The sequence below is a fragment of the Myzus persicae genome, unplaced genomic scaffold (genome assembly GCF_001856785.1).
Source record: "Myzus persicae strain clone G006 unplaced genomic scaffold, MPER_G0061.0, whole genome shotgun sequence".
NCBI lineage: Eukaryota > Metazoa > Arthropoda > Insecta > Hemiptera > Aphididae > Myzus > Myzus persicae.
Window position 1 is genome coordinate 161,908 of NW_019103916.1, and position 24,451 is coordinate 186,358.

Genomic DNA, 24,451 nt, shown 5'->3' on the forward strand with positions numbered 1-24,451 from the left:
TCCTATCAATATTATGGTTTATCATTTTTACTGATATGCGATAATATTATTATTGTAAAATATTTAACGTGTGTGTACTATGTTGTTTTCACAGGTGTGCATCAATTACGACTTTCGAAAGGTGCCCGGCGAGTTCACTGATTACTCGGAACTGGCGGTTTTCATAGACGACCAGAACGTGAAGCAGAAGGCAGACGTGCTGATGGACCAATACGGCCGCACGGCGTCCGTGTCGCCGTACAACGTGGCTCTGATACCACTAGGAGACGACTTCCGGTACGACCACGACACCGAGTGGGACCAACAGTACACCAACTACATGAAGCTATTCGACTACATAAACGCCAACAAGGAGAGATACCACGGGGCGGAAGTAGGTTTCGGCACGCCGTCGGATTTCTTCCGGGCGCTGAGGGCGAGAAGCGACGGAAAGTTCCCCACTTTGCGTGGAGACTTTTTCGTCTACAGTGACGTGTTCTCCGAGGGCCGACCGGCCTACTGGAGCGGATACTACACGACTCGGCCGTACTGGAAGGTGCTGGACCGAGAGCTGGAGAGCAAGCTCAGGTCAACGGAAATCTTATACACGTTTGCCGTTAACGACGCTCGGCGGAAGAAGCTCCAGACAGTCAGGCTGCTGGAGCGGAACTACGAGAAACTGACCAGGGCCAGACAGAATTTGGCGCTATTCCAGCACCACGACGCCATAACGGGCACGTCCAAGTCTTTCGTGATGAACGATTATGCACTGAAACTATTCGAGGGCATCCAAAACTGTGCAGCGATCCAAAGCTACGCGGTCCAGTGTCTGCTGTCAAAGGCCGGGGACTCGGGAGCGCCGCTATCTGCAAAAATTGTAGTGCCCGACAGTGACCGTCAGACGTATGACCAGCCGACGTACAGGCTGGCGTTGAACATCGACAAGTCTAGGCCCCGAAACGTGATCGTCTTCAACCCCCTCGGCCGCCGGAAAACAGAGCCCATAAAGGTTTTGGTATCGGAACCGAACGTCCGGGTGGTGGACAGCGATGGGTCAGTCGTCCGACACCAGATAAACCCTGTATGGAACCTGAGCGAAACTGCCGAGCAGCCGTTGACCATGTCCAAGGTGTGCTTCGAACTGCTTTTCGTCGCCGTGCTGGAACCGTTGAGTCTGACCACGTTCACTATCCAAAAGGCGCCGAACCCGGAAGGACTGGCGCTGGTCTACTGCAAAAACTGTGCGGGGCACTCTGTGTTCACCGTCAACCCAATGAGGCTCGGTGACGTGCAGCTGGAGAACGATCACATTCAGGTGCTGTTCGATGGAAAGACGGGCCTATTGAGCTCGATCGTTGACAAGGGCACGGGCGTGTCGCAGTACGTGAACATTGACTTCGCCGCTTACCAAGCGGCACAGCTGCATAGTGGAGCGTACCTGTTCATGCCGGATCCGAACCTGCGGGACACCGAGAAGAAGGTGCTAGACGACTACCCCGGCCCATCGACAGTGATCATAACATCGGGGCCCATATCGTCCGAGATCACTGTCGTCTACGGAATAGTTACCCACAGGGTGCGATTGTACCACGGCAAGGGTGTGGAGAGCAAGGGCCTGTACGTAGAGAACGTGGTGGACTTCAAGCAGCCACCCAAGAACCGAGAGACGGAGCTATTCATGCGGCTGTCGTCTGGCATTGCCAACGGTGAACCGGCAGTCATTTACACAGACTCCAACGGGTTTCAGATGCAGAAGCGGGTGACGGTTAAGCGGGTGGGCATCGAAGGCAACTACTATCCGGCCACAACGACCGCGTACATCGAGGACGACCGGCACAGGCTGACCGTGCTGGTGAACCACGCTCAGGGTGCCGCTGGATGGGAGCCGGGTCGAATCGAGCTGATGCTGGACCGACGGACGCTGTACGACGACTCTAGGGGTATGGGCGAGGGGGTGGTGGACAACAAGCCGACGCTCACCAAGTACTGGATACTGCTAGAAACGGTGTCGGACGACGGAAGCGGCTCGAAGGGCGGTGACCGGGTGTCCAACCCCAGCCTGGTGGCCAATCAGCTGTCCGAGAGCCTGCTGTACCCAGCCGACGTGTTCGTCGTCGAGCCGGACACCGAACACCACCTCCGTCCCGGGCTTGCCATGATTGACAGGCCGGTGCCGTGCGATGTGCACTTGATGAACTTCCGGACCAACACCGATCCGGTTTTCCAGCAGTTCCCGTCACCGTCTGCGCTCATGGTACTGCACCGGAAGGGCTTCGACTGTCGGGTGGACAAGGGCTACCGGATACCCGATTGTCAGCTCAGGCGGGATAGGGGAGTGTTCGACCCGGGCACCGCGTTCGCTGGGCTCGACCGCCTGCAGATCGCCAGGACCACGGTCACCGGTATGCATCCAATGGACTCCGTTGACCGACTCGACCAAGTGGAGGTGGCCCCGATGGAGTTGGCTGTGTTCAACGTCACGTTTGTCGATTGAATGAGTCACTTCTCACACTCGTATTCCCACACAACACACAATTAATATCATACGTTTGTAATTTCTGTCCGTGACCAAATTTCTAGAACCTCGTGCTGTGTAAGGATAACGAAACCTGATATAATCGACAATATTACATCACGTACTATTTTATAGTATGAACAATGCCGTATCTTTGAGAGAGAGGGTTTAAACCAACCCATCCCCCCCCCATTTTTTAAAATCTAATGTTAAAATGTATAATCAGTTTTTAAAAAAAAAGTAATATTTCATTCCCACCACCCCCTCAGATAATTTGCTCTGAACACGGCCTCGCGTACGAATCTTTTGTGAGAAAACTGCTAACTATAAAATATATTACATGTAATAATAATAATTATTATTTTTTTACTATTTTACTCCAATTTATTGTACTATCTATTACAACACAGTATAATAGGTATACGATGAATATTATATTTTATAATCGACTCGATTGTACAGATAGGTGTTAATTTTAAGTTTCTCGCACGTCGACTGGCAGCAGGTTGTTTATAGGGATGTGCGGATCGACACGAGACTCCCCCGTACAAGGAAGTTCGTTTCTCGCAGACGCTTAGCGTGAAAACGATGCGTGAATACGTAATATGTTCACAAAGTTTTTGCCACGCAGAAGTGTAATATATAGATAAACGTAAGCGATTATAATATCGTTATGACGTTATCGTTGTTTGTAAAAAAAATATAATATGTTAACTTGAAACTTGTATATTATTTTCTCGCAACATTATACTATTAAACCTAAAATGTTATATTTTGAATTTAAAATTTGTTGAAAAATACTAAAAAATATCAAATCAAATGTAACGCATGTCTGCAGTCGTCGTTATAGTATTATTATTATATGTTACGGATATTATCACTGCACAACGTTCATAATAATATTGTATAATTGTTGTTTATAATATTGTTTCTTTTTTACTTATAGAAATTATTATGGAAATGTTTTTATTTCTAGTCACATGTCTTACGCAAATCTCAATTATAAACATTATATTATTTTGTACTAATTTCCGTTAATTTTAAAGTTATTGTGTTGGTTTATTATTTGGCTATTACATTGTAGCTTTGGTAATATCATAATACTATTATTAAGTTTAAGCACTGTTTTTACGTACTATACTTTTCATTTTTCGTTACGATAAACGGAAATTAGGTGTGTCATATACTCATATACAAATAAGTAATTTTTACTATAAGTAGTGTAATATATTATTATATTGTATGTTATTTTTTATAAATATTAAAAAAATATCCATGTGTTAATAAATATTGTTAACTTATATTTAGGCTGTAGGAATTGTGATATAATATAAATGGATCGGTGTTTATTGATAATAATAAAAAAAAATGTTCATAAGAAACAGTTTGTATGTTTTATTATTTTATTTTAATCTGAGAACTATGATAAAAATATGTTCATTAGATTCTCGTTGGATTGCGAATTTTAATTTAAAATAGTGGATGAGGAACTTAGTTATCAATACCTTATTCGGATCTTTTAAATTTTAGATAAAACTTCTCTAGTGAAATTTTTAAAATTATTTTTCCAAAAAGGTTTCAACAAAATTTTTATAAACCATATTATATATTCTAGAGACGATATTCCATTGCTCCATTGCCCCGTTTTCCTGTAGTAATAATGCATATCATTTATTTAATATTTTAATGAATAAATATAATTCGTAATACAATTTTTCAGTTTTTAAATTGTATGTTGTTTAATATTAATGGCTGCAGAGATACGATAACTCGTGTTAATATTTCGTTGAAATGAAAATTAAAACATTTGTAAGTATGTACTTAATTGCATGCCTATAATAATCGATATTATGATGTCAGGTGCCAGGTGCGTTTAAATAAATTACAAAGGTATAACGTACCTTGGGTTGTACGAAATTTTCATAAATGTATAACTCAATTTTTTATAAATGCAATTCACTGATTGGATTCTGTTAATATAATTACAATACATGAATTACAATAGTTGTGATTGAACAGAGAAGAACCAGTAATGTGCCAAACCTCTCATAGTCGAGTACCTTCTTTTCTACTATCGAAACCACATAAAATATGATACTTAAATATGCAGAAATATTAATACCACACTAAATTATAATGCCTTTTCAAAGTTCTGACTGCAGATAATAGATTACTGATAGGTTCGAAAAAACAGGAGAATATACGAGTATTCAGCGCTCAAAACGGACCGGTCGTGTGGACGTATGAAGGTGACCAGTAGCCATTGAGTACAAACCCACCCTCTCCATCCCGTGTCAATCCCCTATAAAGCTTTTGGTGTCTTGCCTGATGTTTTTTTTTTGTGTATTTTAGGTTACCTGCTGACTTTAAGCATTTGGCATTTTTTTACGGTAATATATTAAAAAATTTTCCAAGTAAATTTTTGGGGTCAACCCCCCCCCCCTATATTTTTTTGATATAAAATTTAATTATTTTTTAAGTAAAGATTAATTTAATTTAAATAATATTTTTATATTTTCATATTTTATTATATAATATAACATATTTATACTCTAACTCCACCCCTAAATATTTTTCTGGCTACGGCCTTGCATCAGTTTCAAAAAAACATATAGGTAATAGCTTAAAAAAAGTTAAAATTGTATGATGCATGTAGTAATAAACATTTTATGAAAATCTAATGAATCCGCTACGATTATTTATTTTTGATTTACAACAAAAACCATCAATTTTGTCTAAAGTTAATTTTTTTTGTAACTTAAAAAAACAAAAGCTACCAAAAATTGTCTGTTTTCAGTCTCAATTAGTTCCAATTTTCTACCAGAAACCACTATTTAAAGTTAAAAATCAAAGCATTATTTGATTCTCCGCTTATCGTGTACATAGACTCAAAAATAAAAATAAACACATTCTCTCAGCTTAGAATCTAAAATATAAACTTATGACTAACAATTAACTAATACAAAATAAAGTATACCTACTTACATTTATACCTAGCTTATTATAGATAAGTAGGACGTAGGTACTTTTTTATAATATAAATTATAATAAAATTATTTAAAAAAACTTATGCTGGGTTGCACGAATAATCACTAAACATATTTTATTTTATTTGAAAACAAATTGAAAAATATTAAATAGAACAAAATTTAGTTAAATTGGTAGATAGTAATAGTTTATTAAGGCTAGGATTTAAATGCGATAAAAATTGTAAAAAATGTATTTTATTTACTCATTTCTACATAATATTTTTTACATAAAAATCAGAAACTAATTTAAACAGAAACTATCTACTAATTAATATATATTTATTATTTGTATTAAAATTAAAATTAAACTATTATTTATTATGAGTACCTAGTTATTATTAAATGTAATAATACGTTAATATGTTAATAATATGTTGAATATTACTATGTTAATATGTGCTTACAAGGTTCAAGTAAAGCAATTCGACATATTAGGTATAACTCAATATTTATAGACGTTTATATTATACTCCGAGCCAACCTCGGATTTGACCGCCACGCTATCTAGTAGAGAAATTATTGTGCGATGTTGATATTGATATAAAAAGATTTTTTGGAGGCGGCCAGCAGAGTTTGGCCTCCTCATCAGCTCTAGCCTTCATTGATGTATACATTGATGTATCTTCTTTTTTTTAAATATTTTTTATATTATATATCTAAGTATGTGGTAAATACACGAATTAAGATACCTATTTAAATTATTTACACTAATTAAGAATATCTTAATTCGTAAGTAAATATGATCTCAGATCTAAGATAATATTATCAGCTATCTCAGTGATTAATGCTTATCAGTGTCTCCTACCCTTCTATGAGTACAGAATATGAGGAGCTGATAACAACAAGTTTTATTCTGTTGGTTCCACAGTTTTTAGTTATGCACTTATGTGATGTAAGCCGAATTGCTCTGGGGGATCATATAATATATTTTAAGAGTAAAAAGTGAAAACGACTGATAATTCTTAAAGGATACAAAAAAACTAATCGCCCACCTATAATTTTACAATAGAATTCCTTGTCTAACAACTTGATCGAAATGCCTGACGAAAATGAAATGTTAAGAGAAAATCTAGAAGCTCAATTGGAACGTTTAGTCCAACAACTCAGTGATTTAGAGGAGTGCAGGTAAAGTTATTATGTATCTTGTACAACACTGACTTGTTTCCATGTATCTAAATGTTGTCTGGTACATTACCATATTTTAGTCCAATCATATATATGTTTCCAAAACATTGATTTTAACCCATTTATATATTATTGTTGTTGCAACTGTAAGTATTTAAATGTGTTTTCAATCCCTGCAAAATATCTAATAGAAGAATATTGTTTAGAGCAGTAGTTGATTTTTTTTTTTGTTTAAAAACATGTTACAGAAGTGATATGGCCGACGATGAATATAACGAATCAAAAGAAGATACTGTTGAACAACTAAAAGAATTTAATGATAGATTGAGTAAAATTACTGCTGGTGACATGACTATACATGACAATTTGAGCATAATGCGTTTGGTTAGTATTATATTTAATTGTAATTTGTATTATAACAATACTCATTTCAGTATTACAAAATACATTTTGTTAAATTGTTAATTTAAATCAAAGTATTAAGTTAGTAACTGGATAATATTTATGTCTTATGCCTAGGCAACTAGTGCAGCCATAACAAAAGCATTTCAAACACCGTCCATAATCAAAATGTTTGCTAAGAATGAACCAAATGCACTCAAAGACAAACGTAATCAAATTGAAAGAGATATGAAATTGGGTAAATTGAGCTTGGAGATTGGAAATCGACAAAAGGTTAGCCATATTCTTCCAAAAATAAATGTTTAGTTGATTAGTTTAATTTATACAGATGTATTTTATTAATGTAATTGTTTCATTTATGGTTTATTTTACATTTAACAGCTTGAAGTATTAACTGCGTTGAGACATCTTGGTTGTGAGCTAACAGTTACTGATAAAATGTTTATTCAAGAGGAAACAAGCAAACTTCAAAACAGTATGGCATCAAATGGTTTTAATATAACAGACTCTTTAAATGGATTTGGTAAGAAATTTCTATTTGTTTTATCATATAAATGTGATACATATTAGTTATTGGGAAAGTTTATGACCTTAAAAACTATAAAAAGAATGCATGCAAATATGCACAAAAAATATCAAAGTATCTATGCCCTTTAAACAATTAAATATGACATCATAAAATGCATAGAAAAATATACTGTATTACCCTAGCCCCTGCTTTTGTTGTTTTATTTTTGATTTAATTCTAAATAAAACAAATTTAACTAAAGCTTAAAACAGTTTGAATGTTACTTTGGGTTACATTTTTTCATACATTTTAAACTGAATGAAAAAAAATATAATTTATTTTTCAAGTATTAAAACATTTTCCTATATTCCATCAGTTCTGACCTACCTATAAAAGATTATATTTTTTTTTTCTGAAAGACATCCAAAGATGAATTTGATTTTGTCATAATTTTTTTTATTTTATAGTCGTAACATATACAAAAATTTTAGGTGTGGTAAAATATAAACTATATAATACAGTACAGTTAACACACAAATTCTGTGTCCATAACATATAGAAAGTTACCTATGTTTATAACAAAAAATAAATAACAATCTACAAACAATTTTTTACTGATCACAAATTATGAAATAAAAAGTATATAAGTAATGTTGTGCAATTAACAAAAGTAGTACTGAAAACAGTTATTTGTAAATTTTGCCATAACTAATATTTTGTAAGAATTCGAAACATTTGAGTTGATTAGTTTTCATCACGGACTTCAAAAGTCTATAAGTGTTTTTCTTAAATAATTGCCCAAATTCCATATTAGTGTCGTTTGGAGCTGTTACTGTTACACTATCTTAATAATTATTTATGATCATAATTTAACTTTATTAAATAATCAGTAATAATAATTTTTTTATTTTAATAAACAATAAATTAATTTTGTTAACTACTTCAAAGCAATGTAATATTATAATGACTATACTCTAATCAGAATAAGTCTGGAAAAAATCCTGCAGCTAGGTCCGCTGTGATTGGCCTACAGTTTCGGTTACTCGTCGTGATTAGGCCGCTGGTAAATCAGATGACATCTGCGGGAAACCGGACACGTTTTTGTCATACATTTTTCTAGACTTATTCTGAATATAGTATAATATAAACTATAAGATACTATCATTGTCAGAAATATTTTGGTTAAGAATTAACTTAGTCACTAGTTGATAAATGACTGTTATTGCATAAATAATGTTCTAATTTTTAATGTCATTTTAGAATCTTTATAGTTTATTGTATAATACAATGTACTTTGATAATGTATTGATTATAATAATAATAATAATATCATCATTTTAAAATAAAAATTATTAGCAGCTTTATTTTTAAGTTTTGACTATGAGTACACCGATTGAATTAATTATACACACAAAACTGACAATATTTTTTTTTTCAGATTTCAATATGTTTTTGAAATTGGATGACACTACCACGTAAATTTGGCTTATATTTTAATGTTTATATTTGTATAAGACCAACCACTAACCAGTATGGTAATGAATAGTATTTTTTATGTGATGAATTATTTATTCACTCAGTGGTAATTGACATGGACCAAACGTTAACTGTATTATTATATAAGACTTGTATTTTATGTACTAATACGTGTTTCTTGTAATTATTTGTGAATTGTGTTAAACATTTTTTGTTTTTATGTTTTATTTTTGTTAGAAATTCCATTTTATTAAAAAAAATTTAACTTAAGCCATATTAAAAATTCCAAGTATAATATATTAAATTGTATAAATTATAGTAATTAAAATTAATTGTTATATAATATAACATTATGAAATCATGTTTGATATTTAATTTATATATTATTTTAAATCGCTTATCCGAAAGAATTAACTTTGTTTAATATTGTTTAAAGCAGTGGTCTCGAATGGTCCAACTAGTAATTTGTCTATCTACTCATAAATCCATTTATCCTAATACTATGATTTCCAACACGGAGTAAAATTTTTTTTTAAAGTTGAATGTTTGCTCGTATATACTAAAACTTATTTAAGTTAGGTATAGTCACAGTAGTCAAGGATGACTTTTTAAAATAATATTTCATCTTAAAGGATATTAGCTCATTATTTCATATTTGTTTTCATTTATCAGGCCCACCTGCTACACAGATAAAAAGCATTCACACAAAATCATTTTTTTTGTATTTTTTAGTAATTTTAAAGTAAAATCATCTATTGCAAACATTACAGAGAATATTATTTTTGAGACTATAACGTATCAGTTTATTTAAATACTGTCTCAAAACAATTTAATATCCATTTAAGTTTACAATTTTTTAAGTCCAGTTTAAAAAATAATATTAAAATATAAAACGATATGTCAAACCTTTAAAAATATTTTCCTCCAGTTTTTATAACGGTTGATTTAATTTTAAAATTACTTAAAAATCATAAAAAAAATTATTTTAAGCAACTGTGTTTTATCTTTGATGCACTTGGGTCTGAGAGAGAAAACAAAGAATAGTGAATTGGGATTTTCGACAATATTCAAACCGTTGACATTATAGTCAGACATTTGTATACATAGAAAATATATTATTTAAATATTCAGCTTTATGTAGATATTATTAAAATTTAAAATTTATATTTAAGATTAGATAGGTATAAGAAAAAAAAATAACCAGAACATTGAAATAAATTGAATAGTTAACGACATAGAAACTGAACTTTATTATTATCATAACAAAAGGCAAAAAATATTAGGTTATACATGATATTTAAATGCTAGTTTCAGTGGTGTTTCAGCCGTCTCTTCAATTACAATTGATCAAAAAACATTCCAACCGGGTACTTAATAGATGTACAATATTTACTATTATCATTACTATTATTGTACCTAGTCTTTAAATATTGTCTATGTTAGTTTGATTTGATATTTTAAATAATTTTGTTGCTATTTGTTTTAATAATATTGTAGGTACCTACTCAATTTAATATGTATTTCAAATTATTTAAACCAATCAATCATACTTGCAGTTGTTTGTACTTAGTGTCATATTACTTACTCTGTATTTACTATTTTCATACTGAAAAAATTAATTCTCTCGCTGAAAATATCGAAATCATATGCAATATGTTAGACTTTGTCTAATGATTAACACTCTTATTAAGGAATCATATTTAATATGATATTAGGTAACCTAAACTATACATTTTTTTATCGTTTTTAATCAATCAAAAAGCGTTTCACAAAACAAACTAAAACATGTTAATGTAAAATTAATAGGTAATTTACTAACTTCCTTTTTGGCACTTAGGAACTATTAATCCATTAGGTATGTTATAACTTATAAGTTATAACACAACAAGTTGTAAGTACATACCTACTCAATTTAATATTTTAGTTTAAACTTAAAATTACACAATGTATAGTTGTTAATTTTATTTTGGTCAAGTATTGACACGTAAGGGAATTCCATACCGACCATTTTTAATTTTTTACGAAAACGTACCTATCTTGTCCATTGTACATTCGTAGTTCGTACCATCGTACCAACAAAACTAGTGGTGTGATTAGAAATCTAAAAACCCATTTGAGTTCGCTATGATTTATTATAAGTTTATTTTAGTTCCTTAATCATCCACTATTTCACATTTTGTCTACGCGATATGAGTAGTGAAATTTGATCTTAAAATGTAAAAATTGTAGAATTTAAAAATATTAATTATACCTAAGAAATTTAAATAAAAAACTAGTACCTATGATTCGTATTTTGTATCTACGTAGATAAACTGCATTCTGCATAGTCCATCACGAATAGGTTTTCAGATTTCTTAGCACTTGATTCGGATTTCGAAGCATTTGCATCTTTGTTCTGAAATGCTTGACAAGATGCTTTCCAAAATAAAAATGTGTTTCGAGTACCTGCACATTATGCTTACAACGAACTCCTTAGACGTCTAAGTGCATTTTTAAACTTTTTATAGGGCATTATTTAGGGTTTTTAGGTCATAAATGGATTTTCTGAAAGGGTCATTATAATATCTGAAGACTGAGCTACTTATTACAGCTGGTAGTGTTGATACTTAGTCTTACCGGTAAGGACCTCAAAAAGTTGATAAGTACCTACGAACATTTAAATGAAAGATATTTTTCCTTGACTACAGCAGGTTAGTGCACACTGCACACATGTGATTGTGCATGCTAGAACTTTCGACAATTTATTTTACGACACTCATGCGCACATTTAGGTCATTCAGATTTCAGGTTATTGCCTATAACATTGAATTCTTTATTAACGGTCGATATCGAATACCCTTAAACATCATTAGATCACGATGTAGATAATATTCTACTCGTGCATTATAGATATTCATTATGCGTAACCACGTATAGGTAAGTAATAAGGATCTAGACATCTGCAATATATATTGTACCTATTGCACATTTCCCTATTAAAACTAATATATAATTATCGATATAATAAAATATTAACAATGAATAAAATCCCTAAAACGAAAATAATATACATATTACATTATATACAAAGGCGACAGGTTTAACTGGTTTAAGCGTTCCAACCCGCCAGCGTTCTACACGTTTATTTTAGTTGTTAACGTTGTCAGGAATCGAATAAGATGTCAAGACGCCTCGCCTGTTGGGATTCACGCCCAAGTTTTCCCAGTTGATCCACGAAAGTCTGGCTGTTAGATCTGTGTGAACAAAAATAATACAATTCATCATCCACGCATATTATATATATTAGGACATTAGGTAACGCAGGGTAGCTACTTATTACAATAAAACTTTAAATAGCTAATTAGGATTATTTTTGTTCTGCTATGATATACAAGCTTATAACATACTATATATACAGTTGGAAACTTTAAAGTATGAAACACAATCAATTACCTAATTCTAGTTCGAGTTATTTCGACTTTAAAATGATGGGTAAATCGACGAAAAAAACAAACAATAGTGCTTGTCTATGCGACTACTAACCAGCCATATTTTAATATTTAATATCGAAACGAGTTTGTGAGCGTTATGAAAACCACGGAAATACCTATATGTATTACAATATTATATAGGTACTGACCGCTGGTATTCCATTCGGCGCGTTCGGGCGTCCGCTCGCCGCTCAGACACCGCTGGACGTACGTTAGCGGGTCGCAGTCGGCCGACAGAACTTCGCGCAACAGCGCAATGTAAGCGATGGCCAGACGGAGTGTGTCGATCTTGCTGAGTCGCTTCTCGTACGGGAACGTGGGCACATGACCGCGGAGCTCGTCGAACGCCGAGTTGATGCTGCTAAACACCAAACGATTCATTATAATAATATATTGCGATGTACCAATGCACGATGGCGACGGTCGGTGCACAATAAATGACGACGGACACCTGCAGACGTGCGCTTAATGATATTACAGGGCGCCTACTAGGTGAGTATAGAGTTCTTGAGAATTAGTCTTTTTGGCGACATTTTTCCCTACGGCGATGATTCAAGATACACGCCCGCGAGATCGTGTGACGAAGCGATGTGCGTATGCAATATCGAATGGGTCAGTCGGTTCGAAAACGAATGAGCAACACCAAATGTGTCATCGACCACGAGATTTTAATCCTATAGGCTGTACGCCTATAACTATTCCTATTGATAATAATAATATAGTAATATTCACTTTTACGATGAAAATAAGTGAATTTCATACTTGCATATGCATTGATCTCTATGTTCAAATTTGATTTTGACATTAAAATAATAAAATGACGTAGAGTCTCAACAAAACTGAAAAATCGGTTAATACTGATAACGGTTCGATTGTTGTATAAAATACTAGGTACCCCACTTGTATATGAACAAAGTGGCCAGATTGGTGCGGTGTACAAATTGTAGGAATTATGATTTTTTTTACAATGTGAACATAATAATTTGTGTATACCTAGATTATAATATTTAATAACACGGAAAATCTTGCAGACAGGAAAAATATAACATCGGTTTTCATCCATGGTTTAAAATTTATGGAACGATAATTTATGATGTGACTATTAGTTGTTCGATAAGATTAAAATATATTAATTATTCGGGAATGTGTGAATTGCATCCAAGTTAATTTTTTAATGTAAAATGTACTTGAATTATTAATTGGGCCAAACTGGTATGGGGTATAATGTAAGCTACGTCACTTTTCTTAGACCACAGTCTGAAACTGCACATATGGAGTATCTCTTTTCTAAGCTCGTACCACTGCAGTCCACTGCTGGTACATGTAAGACGAGTGGACGACACGATGGTACCGGAAATTAATAAATCAATCTTTGTTTGTATACAAATATTATGGCAATGGATGGTACCTAATTCAATCGCCCAACGCCCAAACAATATTTAAACGACCGCAATATAATTATTCTGGCCGTGGCTGCGTTAAAACTTAATTATATTATTTATATAGATTCTATATAGTGGTACATGGCTAATTCGTAGTTCACATAATATGTGTTACACGAAAATATAGTTTGAGGATCTCTGGCTCTGACCTTCATATTATACTTTCTAGTTTCCATTATGATATCAATACATCATATCATACCTTACTTACAATCTAGTATCTACCGTATATAATATGTATACCTATCGCTGTGTGTGACCCGAGAGCAGCGCATTCTAAAAATCGTAAAAAGTTGTTTAAGCGCGTGTCGGCTTAAAGTTCCCCGTTTCTCGATCGGGTCCGCTTATATAATAATATTGTGATCGGCGTACGGATGCGACCCGCCCGAGCGTTTATTTTCGCGAGCGTGCGTAGTGTCAGGGTCTTACATTTTGACCGGCGTGGGCCTATCCGCTGCCCGAGTCGGCGCCAGGTCTGACCTCAACATTCGTCTACGTTCCCGTATGTTGGCCGCTTGCCTCTGCACCCTGTACCCGCCGCCTCCACCTCCGACGCCGCCCGCGCTTTGTGCATCCACAATCGCCGTGGCCGCCATTCCTGCCGGAGCATTGTGATGATGATGATGATGATGATTATGACCGTTTCCGTTGCCGTTGTGGTGATGGTGGTGACCATGGTGATGGTGGTGATGATGATGGCCCGCGCTACCACTACCGTGGTTACCGCTACCCGCACCGTAGTAACCGTCCGCTGGCACCATGTTGTGTCGACCCATCGAACCAGCCGACGACAAGTCGGAGCCTGATCGCAAAAACAATTAAAATAAACAAAAATATTGTTATGGTGGATAAAATTACAATTTCTTTATACTTCAAGTCTTAAACAATTAGTTACCTGTTATATACCTAATATTATCGTATTAAGTATCAACTGATGTTATACACTTACAACCCCCGTTTTATTTATTTTACTACAATTTATTGTCTTATGAATATTAGAATGCCCATTTCTATAACATTATTGAATGAAAAGTATTGTTGGTATAATAAATTAATAGTAGATTACTCAAGACTTGTCCAGCTCAATCACAATATATTTGTTTATGTTACCATCGAATACACTATATTGCATAACATATACGTACTCAATGGTATTGTTATAAATTTTTTAAACCCTTTAAGGATTGGCAGTATTTCCGATACCCCGGTAATTACCGGTAATTCGTTTGAATCGTTTAATTATATCGATATCTGGTATTCTCGGTATTTGAGAATACTGGTATACCGGTGTACCGGATTCACGGCTAGGTACGTCATGTGTGATGTAGCGTCGATCAAATCGTATTGTGATTAAACATTACTTTTTTGGCAATTGCCAATTGGTACCATGGAATAACCGAGTTGCAACAGAGTATACCAAAAATTGACTAAAGCTCAACTTTTAAACCATATTTATTTATCAGTCATAACCATAATTACCACGACCTCGCACGACACGACACATGACGTAGCTATGAATCCGACTGAAATCCGATTGAATTCGGTAATTACAGTAACCGTTGTTACCGAAAGTACCGTGCCAAAGTAATTACCGTATTACTGAAAGTAACATATGCCTGGAGACACTCACTAATCGATAAATAGGTACCGTCCATAATTCATTGAGAAAATATATTTTTGGTGTAGTGTTTAAGTCACATACAGACAAACAGTCCGTGATTCTACTTCGTGAGCTTAATAGCGGATTGTCCGCACTCAACGCATTATATTTTATTTTCTCTCGCTTTTTTTAAGGGGCGACGCAGTTTTAAAGTCTCACCTAAAAAGCCGCCCCTGATGTTATTACTGCCGTAAAATTGTAGTCTGTTGGTAGTACACTAGTACGTACAACGAGTAAAATAAAAACTAAATTGCTTAACTTGTATTATGTTTACTTTCAAATTATTAATGTATTTTAAGTCTCATATATTGGACTTAAGTTTCATTTTAGAAGTCATAGCAAAAAACCTATACACGGCTAGTTATTTAATTTTTTTTATAAATTTTGTGGAAATAACAAGTCTTGAATAAGACCAAGATCAATACTACCGTAAATTCCCAATACCAAGACTGAGTCTGCGGGGCCAAGACCATGACCAAGATTTTGAAAGTATTGGGCTTGATTTTGTTTTGATCATCAATACAAGAAATACTACCGTTGACTTATAGAAATTAATTAGTTTTTTGTCATCGTATTAGGAAATTATAAATATTAATTTATGATTTTTGTTTCGTTTTTATTTCATTTGTTTTATGAGTATAATAATAATTATAGTGTCGATAATTTTATAGTATCATACACACAAAAACATCGGTCATGCACTAATATCATAATATGCAGTCGATATTTCCGTCGAAAGCGTATTGAGTACCTTTAGATGTGAAACCTAGTTTAAAAATTCGATGAATGATAACTATAAACACTCAACACCAGCGTTAAATTTACCAAATATAATTTTTTTTTTTTTTGCATAAATTGCCCAATTCATTATGAGAGGGAGTCAAAAAATCATATACGGGCTGTAAAACAATACTCTTGCGCCAAATGGACGATCAAAGTGCCGAAAATATGGAATGTATAATATTATGTAAGTAGGGTTTTTAACAATAAGATATATGATATATGCATTTTTTTCTAAAACAATATGAGGACGACAATAGATATAGAAGAACAAAAGATAATTGTATATACGAACACGAGCATGCTTATACTGGCTTACTTCTAAACATAATTTTATATTAAACGTCACTGATGATGAGGTATAAGTAGGTACGTTGAAGCGTTGAATACATACAAATATGCGAGTATAAAGATACTGAACAAAAGGGCAACAAATGACATTGGGTGAACAATGGTAGTGTGTTTACAAGTAATTGAAACCAATTGAGACCTGTAATAAATAATTCGTCGATTGTTAAAGACCATAGGTATATTGTATCTTGAATTTAACTACTTTCTGCAGTCAGGACTATCCCTATTTATTTAGGTCCGGGAAATTCTTGATCTGTTTTTATATTATAATTAAAAAATACATTTTGATGCGGTAAGGGAGGCAGAAAAACTAATGTTTACTTAGACGCCCACATGAATGTATTTTAAGTAGTCAGGCCTATTAACGGTTACTTAACTCAATTTGTAGCGTGTTTGAATATTTATCTAATTATTTTTTGCTATTTATATTTGCATCGATTTTCATAGGATCGATTATAACCCATATTTTCTAAGTAAAATGTAATTATTATCTTTGTAATAAAATTATCTTTATTAAAACTATCGCTTATGAATATTTACCTTGTCTAATCGACGTCCCCACGAAACTATGGTGGACAGATCGGTAAGTGCAGCTGGGTTGGCTTGAGTCTTCTCCGTCACTGCAACTGTCGTCGTCTTGCTGCTGTTGTGTTTGACATGAGTCGTTGGCCAACATGAAATCTTGTGTGAAAGTCGAAGTCTTACTGAAATCGGAAACGACAACAATGATTAAAGTCGCATCCTGTATATTCTGTAAACTAAAACTATCCCGTTGGTAAAGACTAAATGGTAAATTACAAAGAGGAAATATTATATGAGCTGTTGCATTTTTCAAATGTACACCACAGAACGAAAGCAAACAAACCTATTATTAAATAGGTATTTAAATATTCAACGATTATAAATTATATATAATATTATAATGGTTGAATGTTCATAACTCATAACCATGGTGTTCTTAACGACTGTAGTCCGTAAGTATATAGATTATAGACCGATAGTCGATTTTAATTTGGTTATAGTCATCAAAAATAGGCATATTGTAGAATATTTCTAAAAAATTTAAGTCAAATCTTCAAACCATGTCTAAATCCAATACTTAGCTATATCAAAAATCTCGAAACACTATATAATACATTTACATGAAATACATTGTGTACCTACTTATTTGGTAATTTTAGTATTGATTTTAGGCGCTACTTAATAATAATTAAAATATAATAATGTAAATCACTGTCTGAAAAATCTAATTTGAGAATCAAGATAGTACTTATCTTAAGATTTACACGCTTCTGTGCAGGTTTATCTTTGTCACCCTTACTGAAGTCAATCATACTACTATAATATTTAAACCTAATTTAAGAGTTTTTATAATTTTTCTTAACAGCAAGTGTTCAATAAAAGATTTTCCTTAAAACGTATAATATAAAATAATTAGAGCGTAATTAAGCGTGCCAAAAAACGCGGGGAAGAGTCAACCCATTATTTACAATGTTTCGAATATCAGCATTGTATCACATCAATACATCATAGCATCACAGTGAAAAATACACCAAAAAACCATAAACGTTTCTATTGACACCATCTTTCGCGGGAATAGAAACAGAGCGCTTAAAAAAAAATACGAAATAATTTGTTAAACATAAATGCGATTTGAATATACATATTAAAATTGCTCGATGAGACCAATATTTTGATGTATCGATCATATTATATATACAGCCCAATTAGAAAAAATGTAACAATACTTTAAAGTTGAACATTGTTTCTATTCGCCCCATTTTACGGTAGTACCAATAAGATGCAGATACACTATGTAAATGTATTAAGTCATAAGTAATATATAATTATTGAGGTATTTCACCATTTTGTTTGTGTCAATTCTTTTACTAAACATCTGTCTAAAATGTATTAAGCTGCAGACATCTATTTAAGGAGACTCATAACTAATAAGAAGGAGCTAATCCCGTGTAACTTTTATATTAGTGATTTCACTGTTTTACATAGGAGTAGTACCGAGTATATAAGATTATATTTTACCGGAAGTATAAAAATTAATATTATAATGTAACATATAATATTATTATTTAATCTTCAATATAATCCGAACTTATTTTTAATATTATAAATTAATTTTCATCACATATTGAACATTGTTTTATTTATATCAATTAATTTTTATAATAATATTATAATATTGATTCTACTTTTTAAGTTATCATTGTTTGCTAATAACTATTGCTTGTTGACAATTAGTTATACGCAGTAATTTGTTTTATTTTTCTTCACTGAATTTTTTTTTCTATTTAATATTATATTTTGTATTATATCATTATTCTTGATAAGTCTCTGATGTTGAAAATAAATTATTATATATACTCCATACATTTGGGTACATTTTTACTCCATAATATTATAAGACATAATATTAAAAAACTAAGGAACATCAGCACTTAATACACTCGTTTTCTTAAGTGATTAATATTACTACATAAGCTAACATAATTTTACTGAGCTAATTTAAATTACGCTACTTAAAATGTACTAAATTTGATAATTTATTTATTAATACTTTACTAGAAACATCCAATTTAATACTGGTAAATATTATATCTCTACATTTTTTTGTGTAAAACATAATTTTTACAATCGGCTAAATAATTCGACGTTTTTAAGTTGACCGATATTCATTTATATAATATTATGAAATAAGTTTACAATGAAATCTGTAATCATATTTAATGACTTACTTATAACAGATTGATGGTGACGAGGATGAAGAATCGGCTTTAGTGGTCACAACGTGACCTCCACTTCTGAGCAAATCGGGTGATTGTTGCTGGTGCTGTTGCTGTTGATGGTGATGATGGTGAAAACCGTAAATATTGTGCATGTCCGGTGTCGGTGCCATCGAATGGTTCATAATAACAACAGTATTACAATTGATTGGTAAGTCTTATCAATCACAGTGTGGGAAAACATTAAAACCAAATAATTTTCAAGTGAAGAATTTCGAATGAGATTGTTTATTTTTTAAAAGCAAATCTGCCCAGTTTTGGCGAACGAGGTCCAGCGACTAACTGATCGTCAGTGAACGGAGGAGACCTATTTAAAAACTCCGCTCGTCCCTCTGCGCTTGGAGCTCACCCCATTTGGGCGGAGTCAAATCGTTTCACGGGAAAATGGCGGACCATCCCTCCGCTGAATTAATCGTGTCTGTATCTGAAAGCCTGACTGCTGCAGGTTATTTCTTTGAATCTCTGTGTTAAATTTATAGTCAGATGGTAGAACAAAAAGCTAGTTTTTCCAAATAATTAACAAATTAAAACAAGGGATGAAGAAAAACAATTGCATATACCCATACAAGAAATACTTTCTAAAATTCGTTTTTTCAGATTATTAAATGCAAATTTTATTGAAATAATGTTAAATAATATTCGATATTTAATCGTAATACTTCTGTTTTCTTGTCTAAGAAGAAAAAGACAAATGAGTAAATGACTCATTTATTAATTATAAATGTTATATAACAATCTATACAGCATAATTAATTGGAATTTTAAGAAACATAATACATTAATGAACACATTTTGTTTTATTGTTATTTACTATTTAAAAATAAACATTCCTATACGGACCACGAGGGGGGAGGAAAATTGTGCAATCACTATATATAGTAATTTAAATAATGATAATGATTACTATCACATAGGTAATACATTAATATTGTGATTTCGAATCCTTATTTAATTTTCATATTTTATGAACACTAAGATCAATAGCATATATTGATTACAGATAAATGTTCAATGGAAGTATACAAGCATAAACATACGAGCATACACAACTGCAAAATCATTGACTACAATCTATTAAATTGCTCTTAAAAAATTCAAAAATATCAAACGGCTTGATATCATTTATTCACCTGGAGAGCCTGTTTTCGAGGGAGGGTATTAAGAGTAGGTACACCTACTACGTCATGCGTTTGACACATACCATAAAATAAACTCCCCGTTAGTATAATATATATTATGTATAGGTATATAATGGTTGCGGTGTGTACGCAAGTCGGATGGTATAAAAGGGCGGTTGCGAATATTCCAGTTCGCGAATCGACCTGTCACACGCACACCAACCAATCAGATACAGTACTGCAGCAGAAGTTGTCGATCGATATAAACACAAATACGCAGTAGAGCTTTATAAATGAGAGAACATTTTAACAATGTACATCATACATCGTACACCATAAATACACACGGCACGTAAGTCCACTGTGGACTTTTAACTTTTAAGTGTCGAAAATGTCTTAATCAAATAAATATTTAGAAAAAATATTTTTGGCTCAGAAATAATTTTTCTATAGTTGGAAAAAAGTATGTGAAACTTAAATAAAAGTTTGCCCCGCCCAAATATTGTGCATAAAATAATCCTAGGTAACACTAATAAGTTATCAGTGAAACAAATTTACTTAATTCTTTAATTTTATATGTCCTGATTTCTGAGTTACTTAGCCAAATACCCTTAAACGTCCCTCAAACTAATACTTCTGTGTCAAAAACGTTCTATAACCTAGGTATATACTAATCTTCAAAATTATAGCCTATTTGCACCAGCCAACAAAATATTAATTTCAGGTTGCTCAATAAATAATTTTAATTTTTTCTATAATAACTTAACCGGGTTAAGATCATTTATTTTATTTTAACGGTACTTATTAAATCATTTAAATGTTCAATATTTATGTACAAGCACATATTATTCTGTTGTTTTAGTTTTAATTTTTGTTTATACTAATTGAATTATAACTGTTCTGAGTCAAATTATTGGGCGTATAGTGTATACTTGTTAATAAATAAATTCATATAGATTGAAAATAAATTCATAAAGAAACACAAGTGTGTGTATCCCTATCATCACTAATATTATATTAAGGTACACTAGTAAGTAAGTTATACTTAAGAGTATAAGTGTACCTATTAATATAATATATTAACATAATCCGCAGCACTATATATTCAGAATAAGTAGTAATAATATGAGAATAATGATAAGAGTAATGGTAGGGGTATACACAACTTGCTTCTCTATTTGAATTTATTTATTAATAAGTAGAGTTAGGATGTTGATGACCTAAAAAACAAACAAAAATGCCCTAAAAAAAATGCAAAAAAATCCTAAAAAAGTGCAAAAATGCTCTAAAAACTTCAAAAAATGACCTTAAAAATTATCTAAAATACTAATTAAGTAAGTGAAAAAACTTATTTATAAATAATAATTTTTATTAGAGATATGGGTATAATAATGGGTGTAAAAGTAATTTAAAATATGAATTATAAATATATTAAGCATTTAAATAATTCAATATATAACACTCAAAGAGTAAATCTTATCGGAACGCGATAAATGTAATCACAACAAAAACCCCACAATAATAATATTAAAATTATTTTTTACTAATAGTCCAAATCCAAAATTAGATTTTAAATAAATTAAATTTGTTTCCAAACTTGGGCGTAACATTTGCCCTAAAATCTATAATTTGTGAAAAATGCCCCAAAAGATGAAAAAATGACTTAAAAATGTTGAAAAATGACGTTAAAAAACAAAAAAAAATGCATTTATAGCTGAAAATGCAAAAAATGCAAAAAAATGCAAAATAAAATTAGAATATTCTGCATCAAAGGAGCATAAAACAAATTTTTAGCTAGGATAGCATTGTACAGAATAAAAGGAAAAAAAATGCAAGTCATCAACATCCTAACTCTATCAATAAGTATACCGTATACGCTCAATAATTTGAGTTAGAACAGTTGTAACTCGATTAGTAAAGCAAAAAATAAAATGCGTGGCTATGTATGTGGGAGGTTTTGGTCATAAGGATTTTAATTAATTCAATATATTATAATATATAATTATAAATATAAATTTATACTCATACATCAAAAAACTACCTCGCAGGCAAAAAACCTCTCCCCGGAGGCCCTCCTAAACAGCACTCCTCAATTTTTCCCGTCATATGACTCTGCTCTACATTAATCCACAAAATTCAAATCGAAATTTAGCTTTTTCAAAGTTCCTCTTCGACTTAAACTTCCATTATTAACTAATTTCTATCTACCGTATTAATAAACAAATAATCAAGACATAAACTAATAATTATTTTTGTTATTAGGTATATACAATATACATTAATTACGTTTCTTTCTTATCTGTGTTTATTATCACTTTTATTATTATTACTCCATTACTCTTAATTACTTTAACTAACACTTAAAGTGCTTATATTTTAATTGTCGAACTGCAATCGTTTTTACTGAAAGTTCTAAGTAAAAAAAAAATAAAAAATTGTATGTACGTATTTATCATGTGAGTGTAATCTAGATTCTAGAATAATAATCTATATTAATTTAATATTATATTGAACAAATTGGGATGCATATCAGATAATTATCGAATTCATACAAGTACACTAACATATAAGTTAACATATTTTGTGTCAACATTTATTTACAATTATCAAATTTAAGTATAATTTTAGAATATTATTATAAACCAGTTACGTATGTAGACAAAATATATTATACACTTTTAGATTCTGAGGGTACCTAGTGAATCATAAACATTTGGGATAGTAAAAATGAACGGATATTCTACATCAGCATATTTTCTAATATGAAAGTGAACCTAGTTAGTACTTATGAGAGTAAAAACTTCAAGTAGTTTTTGAATGCCACCTTAAAAAACAAACTAAAAATGAAGAAAAATTGTAATTTTTATAAGAAAAATAAAATAAAATATTTTTTTCTTACAAAACCCATTTTTGAAAAAATCGATTTTTTTTAGTGTAATTCAAAAACTAATAATCATTGATACTTGAAATGTTCACCAAATATTTATTTTACCTATTTCTGTATATGGTAATGTTTTCAAAACGTTTGAGCTATTTATAGCCTTGAGACATTTTTCGAATGTTGTAAATTTTTTTAAAACTATTGTGGATAAAAACTTTTTCATTTAGTTAAAAAAGCTTGAAAACTTAATGGCTTATTAGCTTCTTTAATGGAAGTTCAAAAATATTAAATATTCATTAGCAAGATTAATTTTTATATTTATTTTAAAGTTGAAATGTTGACAAAATTCATCAACTTATTCGTAAACAATTTTCTTTCCATACCGATACCGAACATTAGATATTTTAATGGAAGAGTACCCATACATTTTTCTTAAAAAAAAATAAGTTATTAATATGAATTAATATAACTAATGAATAGTTAAAATATGTGTATGATACATTTTGTTTCTCAAACTGTAGTATATTGTATATTCTTTCATATTGAATATCGTTTGTGCTAATATACATACTTATAACAATATCTTCCATTACGTTTTGGTAAACAGTGTTTTTAAATTATGTATGTTATTTTACTGCATCAGAAACCAGTATATTTCAACTATATCACAATTTGTTGTACCGATCAATATTATTTAAAAACTCAAAGGCAAACACTTATCTATTCTTTTTTTTTTAATTTTTAAAATTGTTTTAAAAATGTATCTATAAATAACTTATTTACGATTCTTTCGACTGTTGTTTTTAAGTACTTTTAAACACTCAACAATTTAAGTGATTTTCCTGAAATTTTTTTTTCTTTGCTGTAGGTAGAAAAATTACTTTACATTTTTAAATCTCGAATATAAAGGGACAATT

General features: G+C 31.9%; 3 protein-coding genes across 4 annotated transcripts in view; 2 read left to right on the top strand and 1 right to left on the bottom strand.

Moving 5' to 3' along the window:
- Positions 1-3,455, top strand: part of LOC111036291 (alpha-mannosidase 2) — a 147,387-nt gene extending 143,932 nt beyond the window's left edge. Inside the window, exon 6 of the mRNA XM_022318285.1 lies at positions 95-3,455. Within this exon, the coding sequence (XP_022173977.1) occupies positions 95-2,473 (2,379 nt within the window). The 3' untranslated portion in view covers positions 2,474-3,455. The remainder of the gene's footprint in view (positions 1-94) is intronic.
- Positions 3,456-6,357: 2,902 nt separating this feature from the next.
- Positions 6,358-9,239, top strand: LOC111036294 (protein LZIC-like). The gene is made up of 5 exons (XM_022318290.1): positions 6,358-6,648; positions 6,897-7,032; positions 7,168-7,323; positions 7,432-7,573; positions 8,997-9,239. Exons 1-5 carry the CDS (start codon positions 6,560-6,562, stop codon positions 9,035-9,037), a joined length of 564 nt encoding a protein of 187 aa, XP_022173982.1. The 5' UTR covers positions 6,358-6,559; the 3' UTR covers positions 9,038-9,239.
- A 1,020-nt stretch (positions 9,240-10,259) lies between these two features.
- LOC111036293 (MOB kinase activator-like 2) lies at positions 10,260-20,015 on the bottom strand. Of its 2 annotated transcripts, none has more exons than XM_022318288.1 (5): positions 19,488-20,015; positions 17,278-17,441; positions 14,376-14,748; positions 12,654-12,865; positions 10,260-12,267 (listed from the first exon to the last, which is right to left on the bottom strand). In XM_022318288.1, exons 1-5 carry the CDS (start codon positions 19,658-19,660, stop codon positions 12,161-12,163), a joined length of 1,029 nt encoding a protein of 342 aa, XP_022173980.1. In that variant the 5' UTR covers positions 19,661-20,015; the 3' UTR covers positions 10,260-12,160. The 2 variants fall into 2 exon arrangements, with proteins under 2 accessions (XP_022173980.1, XP_022173981.1); XM_022318289.1 differs by having other exon boundaries at positions 12,654-12,862; positions 19,488-20,013.
- Between the last annotated feature and the right edge of the window lie 4,436 nt (positions 20,016-24,451).